Below are 14,144 nucleotides of genomic sequence, written 5' to 3'. Positions count from 1 at the left end.
CCGTGTGGGCCTAAGACTGGTTTCCCAATGAAGTCATGCTCCAGTCTGTCACCTCACACAAAGGGAGCCTCTGGGTCATCCACGGTGATGTTGTCTGCAGCTCTATAGATAGCTTTGATCTACTCTTCTGACAGCTGAACATACATAATTGTGCTGCCGCTGTTGTTTTCAGGAGTCATCGCTTCACTCACAGCAGGATCAAATGAAAGCCTCCAACCATAAGGGCACGGAGCAGCCTTCCACTGCCACCTTGAAGTCACTGCGCCCAGCTTGGCCTCAAATCATTGCAAAAAACCCAGTGACCTCATGGCACTGTATGATGGGAAGCAATCCCAAAGCCCAGAGTGGGCCGAGCAGTTCAGTTCCCATCTCGAGGACCAGCAGCACCCCTTGCTCCGGCCTGCAGCTCTTCCGTTTGTCACATCCATCTGATGTGACAGACATAACTTTGAGGGCCAACTAAAGTTGCCAGTAAAATCACCTTACTTAAATCCAGAACTGTTAAGCATAAGGTAAAAACTAGGCACTGTTTTCTCACATGCACTGAAAGCTGGCAGTACTAAAAAACTGTAAGCAAGTTAGCTTCCAAGCAGGAAGGCCTTGTCCTGGCCGTCAGTCAAGATTCTTGTTTGTCAATACATTTCTCTGTTCTAAGACCTACTTCTATGCAGAGAATCAAGATAGCAGCATGACTTATTCTGGTCCATTTTACTCCCTGGGAGCCCTGAGATTGCAAAAACACGGGTATTCACCATGGACAAAAAGGACATCTTGGGAATGGGGCCAAGCTCCACACAGGCCTGTTAATACCTCTGCTATCACCTCAGCTGCAGGCTGCTAGAAAGCATTAAACAAAAAAACAACATCAGCAACAAAGAAGGAAGGTAAAGGAGGGCCAAGTGATCTCACTGCCATCTTCAGTGGGAGATTCTATCTTCTGCTGAACACCAACCTCTAAGGAAGGCGGTCTGCCCCGGCTGTGCACTGCCCAGTACAGGCAGAGCCAGCCACAAGCAGCACGCTTTGGCCATAACTTTGCATTCATCCTCACTCACAATAACCCAACACAATGCTATTTCCTAAGAACAGAGCAGGATCCACTGCTGGAAGTGACTTAGGGAGGGTTTCATATTTAATATCAAGTGACTGCTGGAAATGCTCAGGCTGCAGGCCGCCCAGCCCAGGTGGAGTGACAGTGTTCTCGAGCTTGTGTGTTTGATCTGATCCATGGTAAGTGATGCACAAAATGCCCTCCTGCGAACAGTACCCTGGCTTAGGTAGGTGTTGCCATGGCCTGGCTACACGGCTGCAGCTTGGATGGCAAACATCCCTGGAGCTACACTGTGCTCCTTGGCTGCAGTGAGGGGTGTCAGCACGTACTGAGAGTACAGGGGCAGTAATTCAGAAAATCCTTGATAGTCACACCATTTGCTCGAACTTAGCAGTTTCCACCAGAGACAGGAAGAGCAGAGGAAGAACATCACTACTGCTCCACATTAACATCAAACCAGATTTCCCCCCAATGCCCCACTAAGTCTTCAGCTCCCTCGCAGCCTCAGATGAGTTACCTGCTAGAGGAGGGTTCTGCTGATGGAAACCATCAGCCGCAGATGGGGAAAGTTCAGGTTCAAAGACCCATGCGTGGGGAGGTGCCCACGTGCAGGCCGCTCTCAGCCCAAGTGTGGGGCAGGATCAGGGGTGGTCACATTGTGAGCTGCTGAGTCGTGGGGGCTTTCTGGCCTTGCACATCCCTGGCAGCACTTTGGTGGAGGAGGGTCAGACAGCTCCGCCAAGATAAGGAGACAAGCGCCAACACATGCTGATGGCTTGGGCTTGCACAGGTGTGTGGCTAAAGAGAATTAGATCGCATTTTTACACTTACAAAACTAAGCTGTGCCAAGCACCCAAGTAAGTGCTTGATGCACGTAGCCCCAGAATAGAGAGATTTTTCTGATTGACCTAAACAAAGAAACAGAGAGAAGAGATGATCCCCATTTTAGCTCTGGATCTGGATGATATATTTATGTATGCTCTGCCAGACTAAATCCCTGCTCTAGGCACTTGTGAGCTGTGGAATTTGAAGTCTGGATCTTCCCAAATGTCAGGATCTGATTCATTTTAGTCTCAAGACAAAGCAGATTTGAGTTCACGACTCCTGAAAAGTATGGCAATTCCTTCTCTGAGGCATTTCTTTCTTTATAGGGGCAGCCTCTTGGTGTCGTAGGTCACTGATGTGAGGGACAATTTGCAGAATCAAAGTAACGAGAGGCTTGCAATGCAGAACTGGTGGCCTTGGGAGAAGCACAGACGACCTCAATGCTGAGGCTTGTGTAATTACTGGTTTGAAGAAATCAGTTTATCCTGCACATATAATGAAGGAAAGGTCCAGAAAAAAAAATGGATGGATGCCTCATCCCTGGAGACACTCAAGGTCAGGCTGTACAGGGCTCTGAGCAACCTGATCTAGCTGTGAGCGTCCCTGTTCACTGCAGGGGGGTTGGACCAGATGGCCTTTAAGGGTCCCTTCCAACTGAAATGATTCTGATTCTATCATTCTCTGAAATTTGGTTGTAAAATACATCACCAAAAACCGCATAATAGACCTATCAGGCATGCAGTCATGTAGACTTTCCAATTTTCAGACCTTTAGCATTGCAAATTTAGTATCCTTTAAACACGGTTTTCATTGTGCAGCTGTATGTATATACATATATATTCTATTGCACAGATGTACACAGATGCACAGAGATACATGCACGCGCATGCATCAGTGCATCGGGCTACAGAGGATGCACTGTCTGAAGCTAAACACAGATTCCATGTGTTATATGACAGAGTTTAAGAGCATTCGTATACATTCCAGGGCTTGTGGTTCTCCAATCGGTGCGCCATTAAAGAAAATGAAGGGTTTATACTCCAGCTGAAAAAAAATCCTTTTAGGAGGGGCTCCGAGCTGGGGCAGCAACCCTTCCTTTTTCCCAACACAGAAGGAAACCAAGTGACGTAACTTGCTGTGTCACGAGGTTTGCATCTGCAGACATTTCGGGAGCTGAGTTCCCACGAAAGGAGTGACATGCAAAGGGACTGCGGATCTGGGGCCTAATATTTAACCTCTTGGTGACTCATCCAGAACAGTCCTAGTGTTTGCAATTGTAACCCTTTGGCAAATGTGACTGATCACACACTTAGAAGCACCCAGATTTTAAGCCCACAGAATCACTGGCTGTAGCGCTTGCAGGGCCCAGCTGGCCTACTGACCAGATGGATCATCAGTGTATTCAGAAGTAGTCTACCAACAGAAGATGTCTGGCTCTGTTTGCTTGACAAGGTCATTTTTTTAACAATTGTTTTTGTTATGTGCAGCTACAATGCATTTGCTTTCTTGAGGACTGCTCCCTTTCTTTAATTTTAGGGCCTTTTGAAACAGCGAAAGGCAGATTTTGGCCATTGGCCCACAGTTTCTTAACAACATGAAGCCCAGTGAGAAGAACGCCTACTCGATACCTCAAAGCCTCAGTCTAAAGGCCACTAGCCATATGCAGATCACCTCGTTAGCTCAGGCAATTAGTTTGCAATGACTGTTTTGGGTAATCCTGCACACGCACAGTGCAGCTGATACATCCCTATAGCATCAATCTGCATAAGCAAAAGGCATCTGGGCAGCACAAACACTGTCAGAAACAGGAGCTTCAAAACACATTGCTTTTCCCAGTGGCTCACTGAGGTGGTTTCAGCAATTTCCCTGACCAGTTTAATTTAGAGGTGAGACAGGGGCAAGTGTCACGCTCATCAGGAAGATGCATGGGGACGTGAGGCTGCTCTGTGAGGCCCCTTGCACTCTAACCCACCTTTGCAATGCACACCAAGTGAGAGAGGGAAACACTGTAAAACATTCTGCGTGTGTTTGATCACAAGACTGATCATTTTCCATCTCCACTGTGGCCTCGCCTGTTTTTTGTCTCACTAACAGCAGTCAACACAGACAATTTTATTTAGATGCCTTGTTGCGTTTTACTGCACAACCCGTGAAATGTAACCTGAAGCACAAATACACAAAAACGATTTGGCATCTTTGCTCTGTGGCACAAACAGTGTTATTGTTAGGGGCCATCCCGAACAGGAGCCTGCCTGCGGGGACATGGCGAGTAGCTCGCCAAGCAGCTGGGCCCAGCCCGGCCCTGCAGGCCCAACAGCCCTGCTGCCGGCACCTCCTCATTCCGCGTTTGTCCTGAGATGGGACACTGGGACAACTCGCCAGCCCCACATTGTACAGCAATCAGTTAAATTTATGTAGCATGTGGTTTCGTTCAGCTCATCTGGGCTCCCCTGTAAGCCAGGCACACCCTGGCCTGATTGGAATCATGAAGGCCCTTCCTGGCCAGACGCTCGCCCGAACACAAAGCAGACTAGGCACTGAAAGGCCAATGGGTTCTTCCTCTCAAAGCTCCTGAGACCCTTAATCCCCGTGTATTCTTTTTCCACACGCAGCTTTATGCATTTGATTGAAGACCAAGTGATAGGGATCCAATTAGCAGAGGGAAGGGACTCTACAGGCTGTAGGACCAGGATGCTTTTTGCTGTTGTGTGTGAGGTCACCCCCATGGAAAAAGTGAGTTGGGGTCTGAAGAGCCCCTCAAAATGATAAATCTACAGCAAGCAGGAGGGACACGGCCAGCAGAATATCCCAGAGAAAAATCTGCTGTGTGGACAGACAAAAGAAACGGAGAGGCTTTACAAGTGAAATTCATTAGAAATTGTCCTGACTTGGGGAAGTCATCTCCCAGAGCTTTGGGATAGCTGCAGAGAATCTGGTGGAGTGCATTTCAAATGGACATTGTTCTACCACTGGGACCTGGTTTTGCAATGCTATTCTCTTTTAGAGCAGTTAAGAAATGCGAGAAAAATGAGATTTTACAGTGACATTACTCAGGAGATCTCCTGCGTCCTCAAAATGCAGCTGAAAGCAGAACACCGGGTTGAACCCGTTTCCTTCAGTGCTGCAGGGGGCACAGGCCACCCTTGGTGACAAGGCTGCAGCTCTGCAGTGGCGGATGGCACTGTGGGGACAGGACTTGTGCTCAGGTCTCACACAGAGCACGCTCTGTAAGGCAGCCTGGCTGGCCTTTGCACTACAAGCCTTTCCAAGCCCATATGATGTGATCCTGAAATTGGCTCAGTGCTGAACGTGCATCCGGGATTCAGTCACTCATTAGCAGCCTTGGAGTCGCGTTTATTCGGAAAACAGGTGAGAGAGAGACAAAGGGAACAGCTCACCATAAATACAGTTGCTTCATCTCCACTTACCTGGCTGGTGAGATTCCAGGGCATGGGGGACACCCATACAATGGTGTTCACTCACATCCGTCTTGCAGAAACCTGACCTGTGCCCACCCACCCTGCCAGGGGCACAGGGCAGCCCCAAAAGGAACAGAGGGGCAGTGGGTCTGGCCTCGAGCCTGGTCTCAAGGGACAGCCACACAGTCCTCTGACTTGATTGTGTGCAGTGAGGGCATTGAGAGAGACCCACCAGGATTCGCTGAAAATGAAGACAACGGCACAGAATTTTTAAATAATTTTATAATTTCCTGATGAACTTAGTCTGTGAATAAAAAAAGAAGAAAAAAATGAACAAAGTGTTTATATTATCAAGGCAAAGTTGAATATAACACATTTTCTTTGCAATTTCATTATCCTGTCAGTAACATGACTCCAGCAATAAAACACATACAAGTTGAAGGCAGCGTGCGCACTTGCATCACGGACATCAATGTCTCCCGCTGCTGTTATTTCCAAAAGGAATCCAAGTACACCAGATCCCATTCCCAAAGCCTGTCTCCCCCTCCACTAAAGTGCAACACATCTCTTCCAAAGTAAATGAGGGATCCATGTCTGCAGAGTGGATGGAGCATCCCATCCCACAGCAATTTTTTTAACCCTTAGGGCAATCCTCTGGATCGCCCCCAAACACTTGGTGAGCCAGAACCTGGAGTGGGGCCCTCATTATGTACTGACTTGGAGGGAAACAGCGCTGTGCTACTCTAGTGAGCTCGGAGCACCACATTAGACTAGCACAGAAGTTATTTCCCCGTTCGTGGTCCCAATTTCATCCTCCTTCAGAATCTGAACAGATAAAGGCGTTTGCCACCAGAACTTCCCCAGATGTACTGTAAGCAACATTTCAGGAAGTGCCCAATACAGGCACCCTGTGCCAGGCTGCCTGCCACGTGCTGCTGACTGAGGGCTGAGGGCAGCCGGTGCCTCACGGGGACTGAGGCCTGGCCGTGCCCACAGAGATCAAAGGAAAGATGCCTACTTGCACAATTTAGCTTCACATTTGGATTTTAGTTGATGACTACGTTTTATAATAAAAGGGGTTACACACGACTGATGAAGAGATCCATTTTTTTTTGTCAGCTCAAATCGGAAAAAGTGATGTTTTGAGCAACAAATCCAGCAAAGCACCAAGAAACCAAGGCGGATATATCTATTTAAAAGCAAAATTGATTTACTTCATTTTCAAGATCCAAACAGGAAGTGCAAAATGAGGATAAATAGCATATGCTAATTAACTTTGAAAGAAAAAATACATTCATATAATGATGTTCTTTACCTAGTATCACAGGTAAAGCAAAATGTGTGAGGTTTTTTTATGTTATATGCCAGTTTATCCTCACATTGTTCCTTCTAGGCAGCTCTGAAAAGGACCCACATGCCTACAGCCAAACTACACTTGCATTTGGCCCTCTCATGTTGGCTGAACCATCTGGTCCATTCACATCAATGGTTCATATCGTAGGGGACACCCGATGATACCAGAAAGGACCGATTTCCAAAATCCCCTTTCTTTCTGCCCATTTCTGTACTACACGAGGCACATACAGTATAAAACTGGGAAAGCAGGAATTTACAACACAGAGTTCATAACATTTCCAAAGAGGCCAAGCCTCCTGGACCTCAAAAGCCTGCGAAGGGCAACTGGTTATAATTATAAGCCCACAAATCCTTTTCCGTACAGTCCTGAGAGGAGGAGTCACAGCTTTGTTGTTTCGTTACTTGAATTCCTTTTGATGAAATTTATTTTTTTATATATTTTTAAAACACATCTTTTTCAGTTCTACTACTATCTTTTTTTAATCCGACAACAGACACACATTGTTGGTAACTGCCCCAGCCTTAGGACCACACAGACAATATCAACAAGCAGAAAACAAAACAGGAAAAAAACGCCCCTGAAAAAGTCAGGAGAGATACTGATGACAGGGTTACAGCACTCACCACACACACTGGAAAAAGTCAGGATTTCTGTGTTTATGCTTTTGACACTAAAAAGTTTTGAAACAGTTTTTCTTTTTAAAAAAGTCAGTGGACACAGCCATTTTGTTCAGAAGGATTTGCCGTTGTATAAGGTTCCTTCCATTTATGCGGAAGAAACAATTAAAAACATAATTTTGCTTAAAAATCCCCCCCGACACTCACTCTCCTTGCCGTGCTGACGAGACTGATTGGCAGGGTGCTCTCGCCAGCAGTGCCGGACACCCTCCGCCTGACCCTTCCACCCCACCAGCTTCACTGGGGCAGTGTTAGTTATCCATTGCCTTCTGCTTCCTCCCCGCTTCCCTCTTCCAGTGCAGACGTTGAGCTGAGTAGAGCTTTAAACATCAGATGCCTTGATTGTACTATTTCCCTTTTTATTTTATCGGTGTCATCGAGAGATGCGTGTGTGACTTATGTAGTGAAATATTTGTTTTGCAGTGATATCAGTGCATAGCTCTCTACATCCTTTGTAAAGAGCCCTTCAGTGGCAATGATTGGCAGTTAGTACAGGAGTGGGGACTCAACCCTGTTAACTTGTTGTCAGATGTAGAAACTTCCCAACAAATTGAGCGTTAGCAGCAGAATGGGTGGGAATTAGAGGACAAACAAAAATAGGAGCCCCTTTGGTTCAGAAAACAGGGTTATTGCATATAAGAATTATGACATCAATGCTCCCTTGTCTAAAATACCGAGACCCACAAAGTATCAGAAAATCTGATAGAGAAGGTATATTCCAGCAGCGCAACTGGAAACGGCACATACAGTTCCGTGCATCGCATGACCTTCGCCTTCCATCCACTGGACTTGGCAAAAATTGCATACTCCAAAGAGAGTTTGGCATTTTCTTGAGGGAAAGCTGGTTAAAGGCAGTCAAAGATAATAGCAGAAGCTTAGAGTTTTGTTTGGGAGCACTCCAGCCAAATCTTCTTCCAATCACAAATAGCGCTAATGTTCTCACACTGCAACTCTAGTGTTGTAATGTCGTTTTAGTGTTTTAAATGAGGCTTGATTCAGAGGAAAATATGTACTTGGACTCATGGATATCATCAACAAGCATGGTTGGGATGTCAGCTTTCACGCTATACATGGACTGCAGGCTTGAGCTATTTTTCAGCTCAAACCCAGCTAAAATTATCTATTTAATTTTCTACAGGCAGATCCTCAGGTCCTTACATCTACCAGTTTCTCTACAAATGACAGATTGGAAGAAAAAAACCCAACAAAACAATCAAGACTTTCACAACTCCCGCAGCAAATGGAACTTCATTAAAGAGAAGAAGTAAGTTTCCCCAGGCTCGATGGGAACTGGACAGGGGGCCAGGAGGCAAGAGGGGCCTCTAAATTTCCCAGAAGTGCTGCACTGTGGGACTGTTGTGCTAGGAAACTGCATCTTCCTGGCTGCTGACACCTGGATGTAAGATTTCAGAGGAGCTGGAGAGGGTTAGGCAACTGGATGAGCATCATGGCCTGTGCACATGTATGGATTTTCTGCCATGTGCCCAAAAGACAATTTCTTTATGGATAATGATCACCAAATCCATTGATTACCCCAAGGCTGATGTTGTGGCACTCCACACAAGCAAGAAGAAAACTTTTCGCGGGTCACACTCAGCATTAAATCATGGCCAGCAGCATCTCCCAAATCACACAGTTCCTCAAACTATTCACCATGACAAGATCTGTATCTACACAGGATCAGAGAGATTATCTGAAATAGTTCAATGGAGATCAAGTTAGATCAAGTCTGTTCCCAACTTAGATCTGCTCTTTCCCTGAAATTACTTTGCTGAGGTCTAAGATCAATGTTTTAAGATGCAAGTCTAGAAGCCCAAGAAGATAACAGTAGTTAAGAACACTTGCAAAGGCCCAATAATCCAGCTGGGAAGAACAGCAAGTGTGTGGCTTGCAGATAAAAGACCAAATGGCAAGTGTGAAAACTGGACAGGCTTGATAAATCCTTTCAAGGAAGACACCAGGAGATGCATAAACACTGAGATTCACCTGGTTTCAAATGCATGGGTCCTGCAGACAGCAACGTGCCTTTACTGAGGCACCTTCCAACCAAGAAACACAGCCTTAGGCTGGCAGCTGAGTTAAAGACGCAAAAGAACCAGTGTGGAAACTCAGAGCTTTCCTGTGATGTATGGGCCATGCAGCACACAAACGGAATTGAAATAACAGCCAGAAATGACCACCCCTTGCTCCCATCCCTCCCCCTTCCCCTGCAGCAGGAACACTATCAAGGGACATCTCAGTAAGAGGTTTACAAGCAGGAGTCATTTGAACCATCGATAAGGGAAATTCCACAGCTTCTCACAGAAGAGGGATTGTTTTACAGCAGGGAACCAGGGCAGCTGGAGATTTGACCATATAAGTTAATGAGATAGTCAGGAGTGGTGGTGGCAGTGCGATGATGTTAGGCTGATGGCCCTGATGGTTTTACAGGCAGCATTAAATTCCTTGAGTGAGTAATTAGCGGCAATGAAGAAAAAGCAAGAGGAAAGATTTCAAAACAACAGCTCCTATCAAAACGTGCTGACTCAAATAATAGGACCAAAGGGGTGGTTCTGGTATGAGGCATGGCTCAGTGGTATGTACAGTCACTGTCTACATGCCTTCCGGTATTTCCCCCTTGCAAACATTCAGGTTCCCATTATCCTCCTGTTCCACAAGAAAAAACAAGAACCAACAAAAATCTTTGGACACAGGCTAATACTACACTGAGAACTAAAGTTACATTTCCTGATTTGTAAAGCACTGTCAGTTCAAAAGATGGGGAAGGTGTGAGCCAGCGCTTCTTTGGAGACCTAGGTATTTCTCCCCAGTAGACAACATGGCTATGGATACAGCTGCTTCTTCTGAATCGTTACAGTTGAATGAATTAGGGTGTGATTCATTTCGAATCAGTTAGTTTTCAATATAATCTACAGATATATAAGTTTTCAGTTTTGCCCAGTTTTCAGTGGTTGAAAAGAAGATGGTACATCTTCCCTTACGCAAGCTTTTGCTGACTTCCTTTCTATTAGAAGCAATCGGTCATTTCACAGCGTAAAAATAAGGTGTGGAAGACATGCAGGGGAGTTATGCTATGAATTTGAAAAATGTAGGAAATTTAGTTCTTCTGAAAGGGTTTGAAACATTTTCTTTAGCATAACAGTTTAGTGATTAAGCTCAAAATGTAGTAAGTCACATGGAATTAAACTCTGAATGGGAGGCTCTGAATGGGAAGTTTACTGAGAGACAGACGATGGATGCTGCAATCAGCTGATGCTTCTAGAACTTGTAAAATCAGAGTTACAGCAATGGCTGCAGGAGTCAGAGGGTTCATAATTAGCTGGTGACTAGAAAACCAAGATTTCATCGCCTGCTGTGTTGCTATTTGGTCTCCTTTTCCCCTCCCCCTGTTTTCTTAAGTAATATGAGAAAGCTAAAGGGGAAAAACTCCTTTAAGGAGTACATGGGGACACGTTAAAATGTTCTGTCCTGCAGATGCCCCCAGATGCATATAACCATAGGTAGCCAGGAAAAAACTGTGTCATCTTTAATGCAGAGCCCAAGAACGAACACCCAAGTCCTACTCATAAAATAGGATTCTGAATTGCTACCACGACAAACCGACCTGCTATTTCAGGTCATATTACCTATCAGCAGGGGCTTTAACGAGCAACAAAGATGGATGGGAGCAAGATGAAGGCCTCTCATATACATATAAGAATTGCACTGGTTTAGCTAAAGCTGTGATTTTATATACCTATCTACTCAGCTGGGTGCCAACTCCAGCAGAGATGCTTCTATTTATAAGAATGGGTTCTTGCTCTGAACTCAAACTAATTCCTTGTCAACCTAAACTAAGCCAAAATAAATTAATTTATAATTATAGTATGAACTGTGTTACTAATTCACCTAAATTAGTTTTAAAATTTTTCAGCTAAATGATGCAGTTTGCTCATGTACAAAACGCCTAAGACTATTCTGATGGCAGCTAGTGTTTACAAGCCTATGGCCTGAAAAATTAGCAATGGGCAAACTACACAAGTTAAACCTGGGAGCTGACTTGTTTACCACACCTGCTTGAAGGGGGAGATCTCTCTATAAAATAAGAATTTAGGTGATACAGACCTATGATGATCAACTTCAGCTAAAAACATGAGAAGCCAACAGACAAAAACAGTTACCTGGAAAGATGCCCCACTCAGCATTTCAGAGTCAAATCAATGAACAACAAAAATTAATGTTAAGTAAACAGAAAGTGCCAGTATGCCTACCTTGTTTCCCAGCTGCTAGATTAAGTCACTAACAGAACATAATAGGGAAACCTTCCTTTCCTCTCTATGTTATTTATAAGAGCATAAGAAACATCGAGACAGGCAGTGAGACCTGAGCTAGCTAGATGATGCTGGCCATTTGTGAGCCATAATCAGAGCATACTCAGGTTTAGTTTTTAGCACTATGAAATAGAGGCTTTCAGCTTTTATGAGGAAAAAAAAAACAATAAATGAATGAAAGGCAAAGGCTACCCATCTGCAATCTCATGACGAACTAGCATTTCTTGTATTCAGTGGATCCCCTCTTTGCTCAGGAGATTCGGAAGAGCTCTTGCTTAGCTGTATCCAAAAGTCCAATACCATCACCAAGTCAGTGGGGAATTGGACGCTAAAGTAGAAAGGCAGTGAGAAGATGAACATAAGCATATTGATTAATCATAGACTGGAAGAACCTAGAGAGCGTGTAGTTTTTAGAGGTGTTTTTTGTTTTTGTTTTCCTTGCAAAAAGTGCACCAGAAGTTTCTATTCCATTTTCTGTCTTTCACATTCCTCTCCACTCTCATGGCTCCTTGGACTGACTGGGCTCGGCCGCCGGCGTGCTGCTCCGGCGGGGCTAGCGGCCGAGGTCATGACGACTCTTCGAGTGCATTGACGACTTGCTCCAGGATGTCAGGGCAGTGATCCGCTATCTGCTGTAAAATGGCGTTGGCAAACTCTTGCAGCTCTGCGCTTTCCTTCTCGCCCTTTTCTAACTCCTCACGAAGCTGTAAGAAACACACACGGCTACAGTCATTCTTTGCTATTATGCATGTTCACAACACAATGGGTCCTGCCTAGCAGGCTCAGCTCTAAGCTAAAACACCAGCCTTAGGAAGGCAGCTAGCAGAATGCACCACGCTGGGTGCGCTCCCACTTAAAGCCATGTCAACATGGGAAAACTAAGTGCATTAACTACTCCTCAGTAGATTGTTTTATGATTAATATCTGCAAAGCTTCCTCTGTAGAATGTTTCTCTGAAAGCAACTGTGTTCCAGAAAAAATACATTATTTTGCTAGTACATTAATTAACTTGACTTTTATTAATGGATAACAGGACATAATTACGTCAGAATTACTTCCTATATGAAATCAATAGAAATGTTACAAACCCCTACCTAATACACTCAGTATTCTGATTTGTCTGTGGAAAAAATAACTCTCAGATACTGTGCTTCTTAACTCAGTCATAAGGCTGCCATACAGAATTGTGGTGGAGCATAAATACTTTTTGTTTACTAAGGAAACGATACATTTCCTATTGGATTATTTGTTCAGAGTAATTGGCTCAGAATGAGACATGAAACTTGAAAACATTATCTTATTCATACTTTGTATTGTCCACGAGCTCTTTGTCCAACAGACAGTGTTATAAACCACAGCAAACAACAGAAAGGAGTTTATGTGAACATGGTTTTTAGCTCTGAATCTAATGGCACTGCCATAACTAGGGGCCCAAAGTCTTAGTGAAGAGCAGGAAACATCTGCCTTCAGTAACCTGTTTATCCAACTCAGAATTGATAAAGCCCATGCTAGCCTGTGAAGTGCGCAGGAGAATCCCAAGTAAGGTTGTAATTTGTGGAAGCATTAAGGGATTACTGTAGCCACAACAATCCAAGGATCTAACAACATGGAGAAGCAGCATCTCTTACCAGACCAGATGACATAGTTAAATAGATTGGATAAGCTTTCAAGCATACAGCTTTATCACATACTATATAGCAAAAGCCTGCTCTGTTTTATCAGTGATAATGTTTCTTCTAATTCATTCCTTCCAAATATAAGACAAGCCTATTTGTAGCAGGTACATACATTTCTAAAACGGGTCTGAAGTTCATTGCAAGCTTTTGCATTTAAAGTTTTGTTATTTTGAGCAGCTGTAACAACTAGTTTTTGAACCTTCTTTTAAGTTTGATTTGTTCAGTTTCTAATATTACCTGGCAGTCTTGCAACATTTCTTATGCTTGAGTTATTAATATTTTTATGGGAACTCTATTGTGTTCATATGTGACGTGGAAAGAATGTCACACTGGGATTTTTCATCCGTGAAGGGATACCTGGTCCCTTGCATGCAAACTTCTATATTTTGCACTTCTGTAATGCTGCTTGTTTTAAGTGCTACAAAGAGACAGCAGTCAGGTAGCTGGACAACAGAGATCGGTCTACCTCAGTAAGAGCCTAATCAGAAGGAAAAGTTATATTCCTACAATTAAAATTCTAATCAGATAGGATGTCTGTGCTCAGTGATGGCATCAAGCAAAGCGTGGGAGACAGCTACAGTGTTACTGCAAGAAATACTGCATAAAAACAAACAGCCTAAGAGTGACTACAGAATAAACACAAATGCTTTTCAAGAAGTTATGGTATAGACTTCTATAGACAAAAGTGAGAGAAAGGAAATTAAAAGGGTAAGCCAGCTCCACTACTCCCTTTACTAGGCAGAGTAGCATATAGTAAATTATTTGGGCTTTGCGTGCTGAATGTTAGTTTAATGTGCTCTTATGTGCTTTGTTCCTACTGGCTGGTGCA

The 14,144-nt window shown here is 44.3% G+C and overlaps 1 protein-coding gene across 5 annotated transcripts in view; it reads right to left on the bottom strand.

Annotated features, from left to right (window-relative positions):
- ERC1 (ELKS/RAB6-interacting/CAST family member 1) overlaps nt 5,560-14,144 on the bottom strand; it is a 300,339-nt gene continuing 291,754 nt past the window's right edge. For all 5 annotated transcript variants that reach the window (XM_021389603.1, XM_021389620.1, XM_021389611.1 and 2 more), the window contains one exon: nt 5,560-12,343. In XM_021389603.1, coding sequence (XP_021245278.1) covers nt 12,206-12,343 — 138 coding nt within the window. In that variant the 3' untranslated portion in view covers nt 5,560-12,205. The remainder of the gene's footprint in view (nt 12,344-14,144) is intronic.

The sequence above is a fragment of the Numida meleagris genome, chromosome 1, assembly GCF_002078875.1.
Source record: "Numida meleagris isolate 19003 breed g44 Domestic line chromosome 1, NumMel1.0, whole genome shotgun sequence".
In the NCBI taxonomy this organism is placed as follows: domain Eukaryota; kingdom Metazoa; phylum Chordata; class Aves; order Galliformes; family Numididae; genus Numida; species Numida meleagris.
This window is presented reverse-complemented; position numbering and strand designations above follow the sequence as displayed.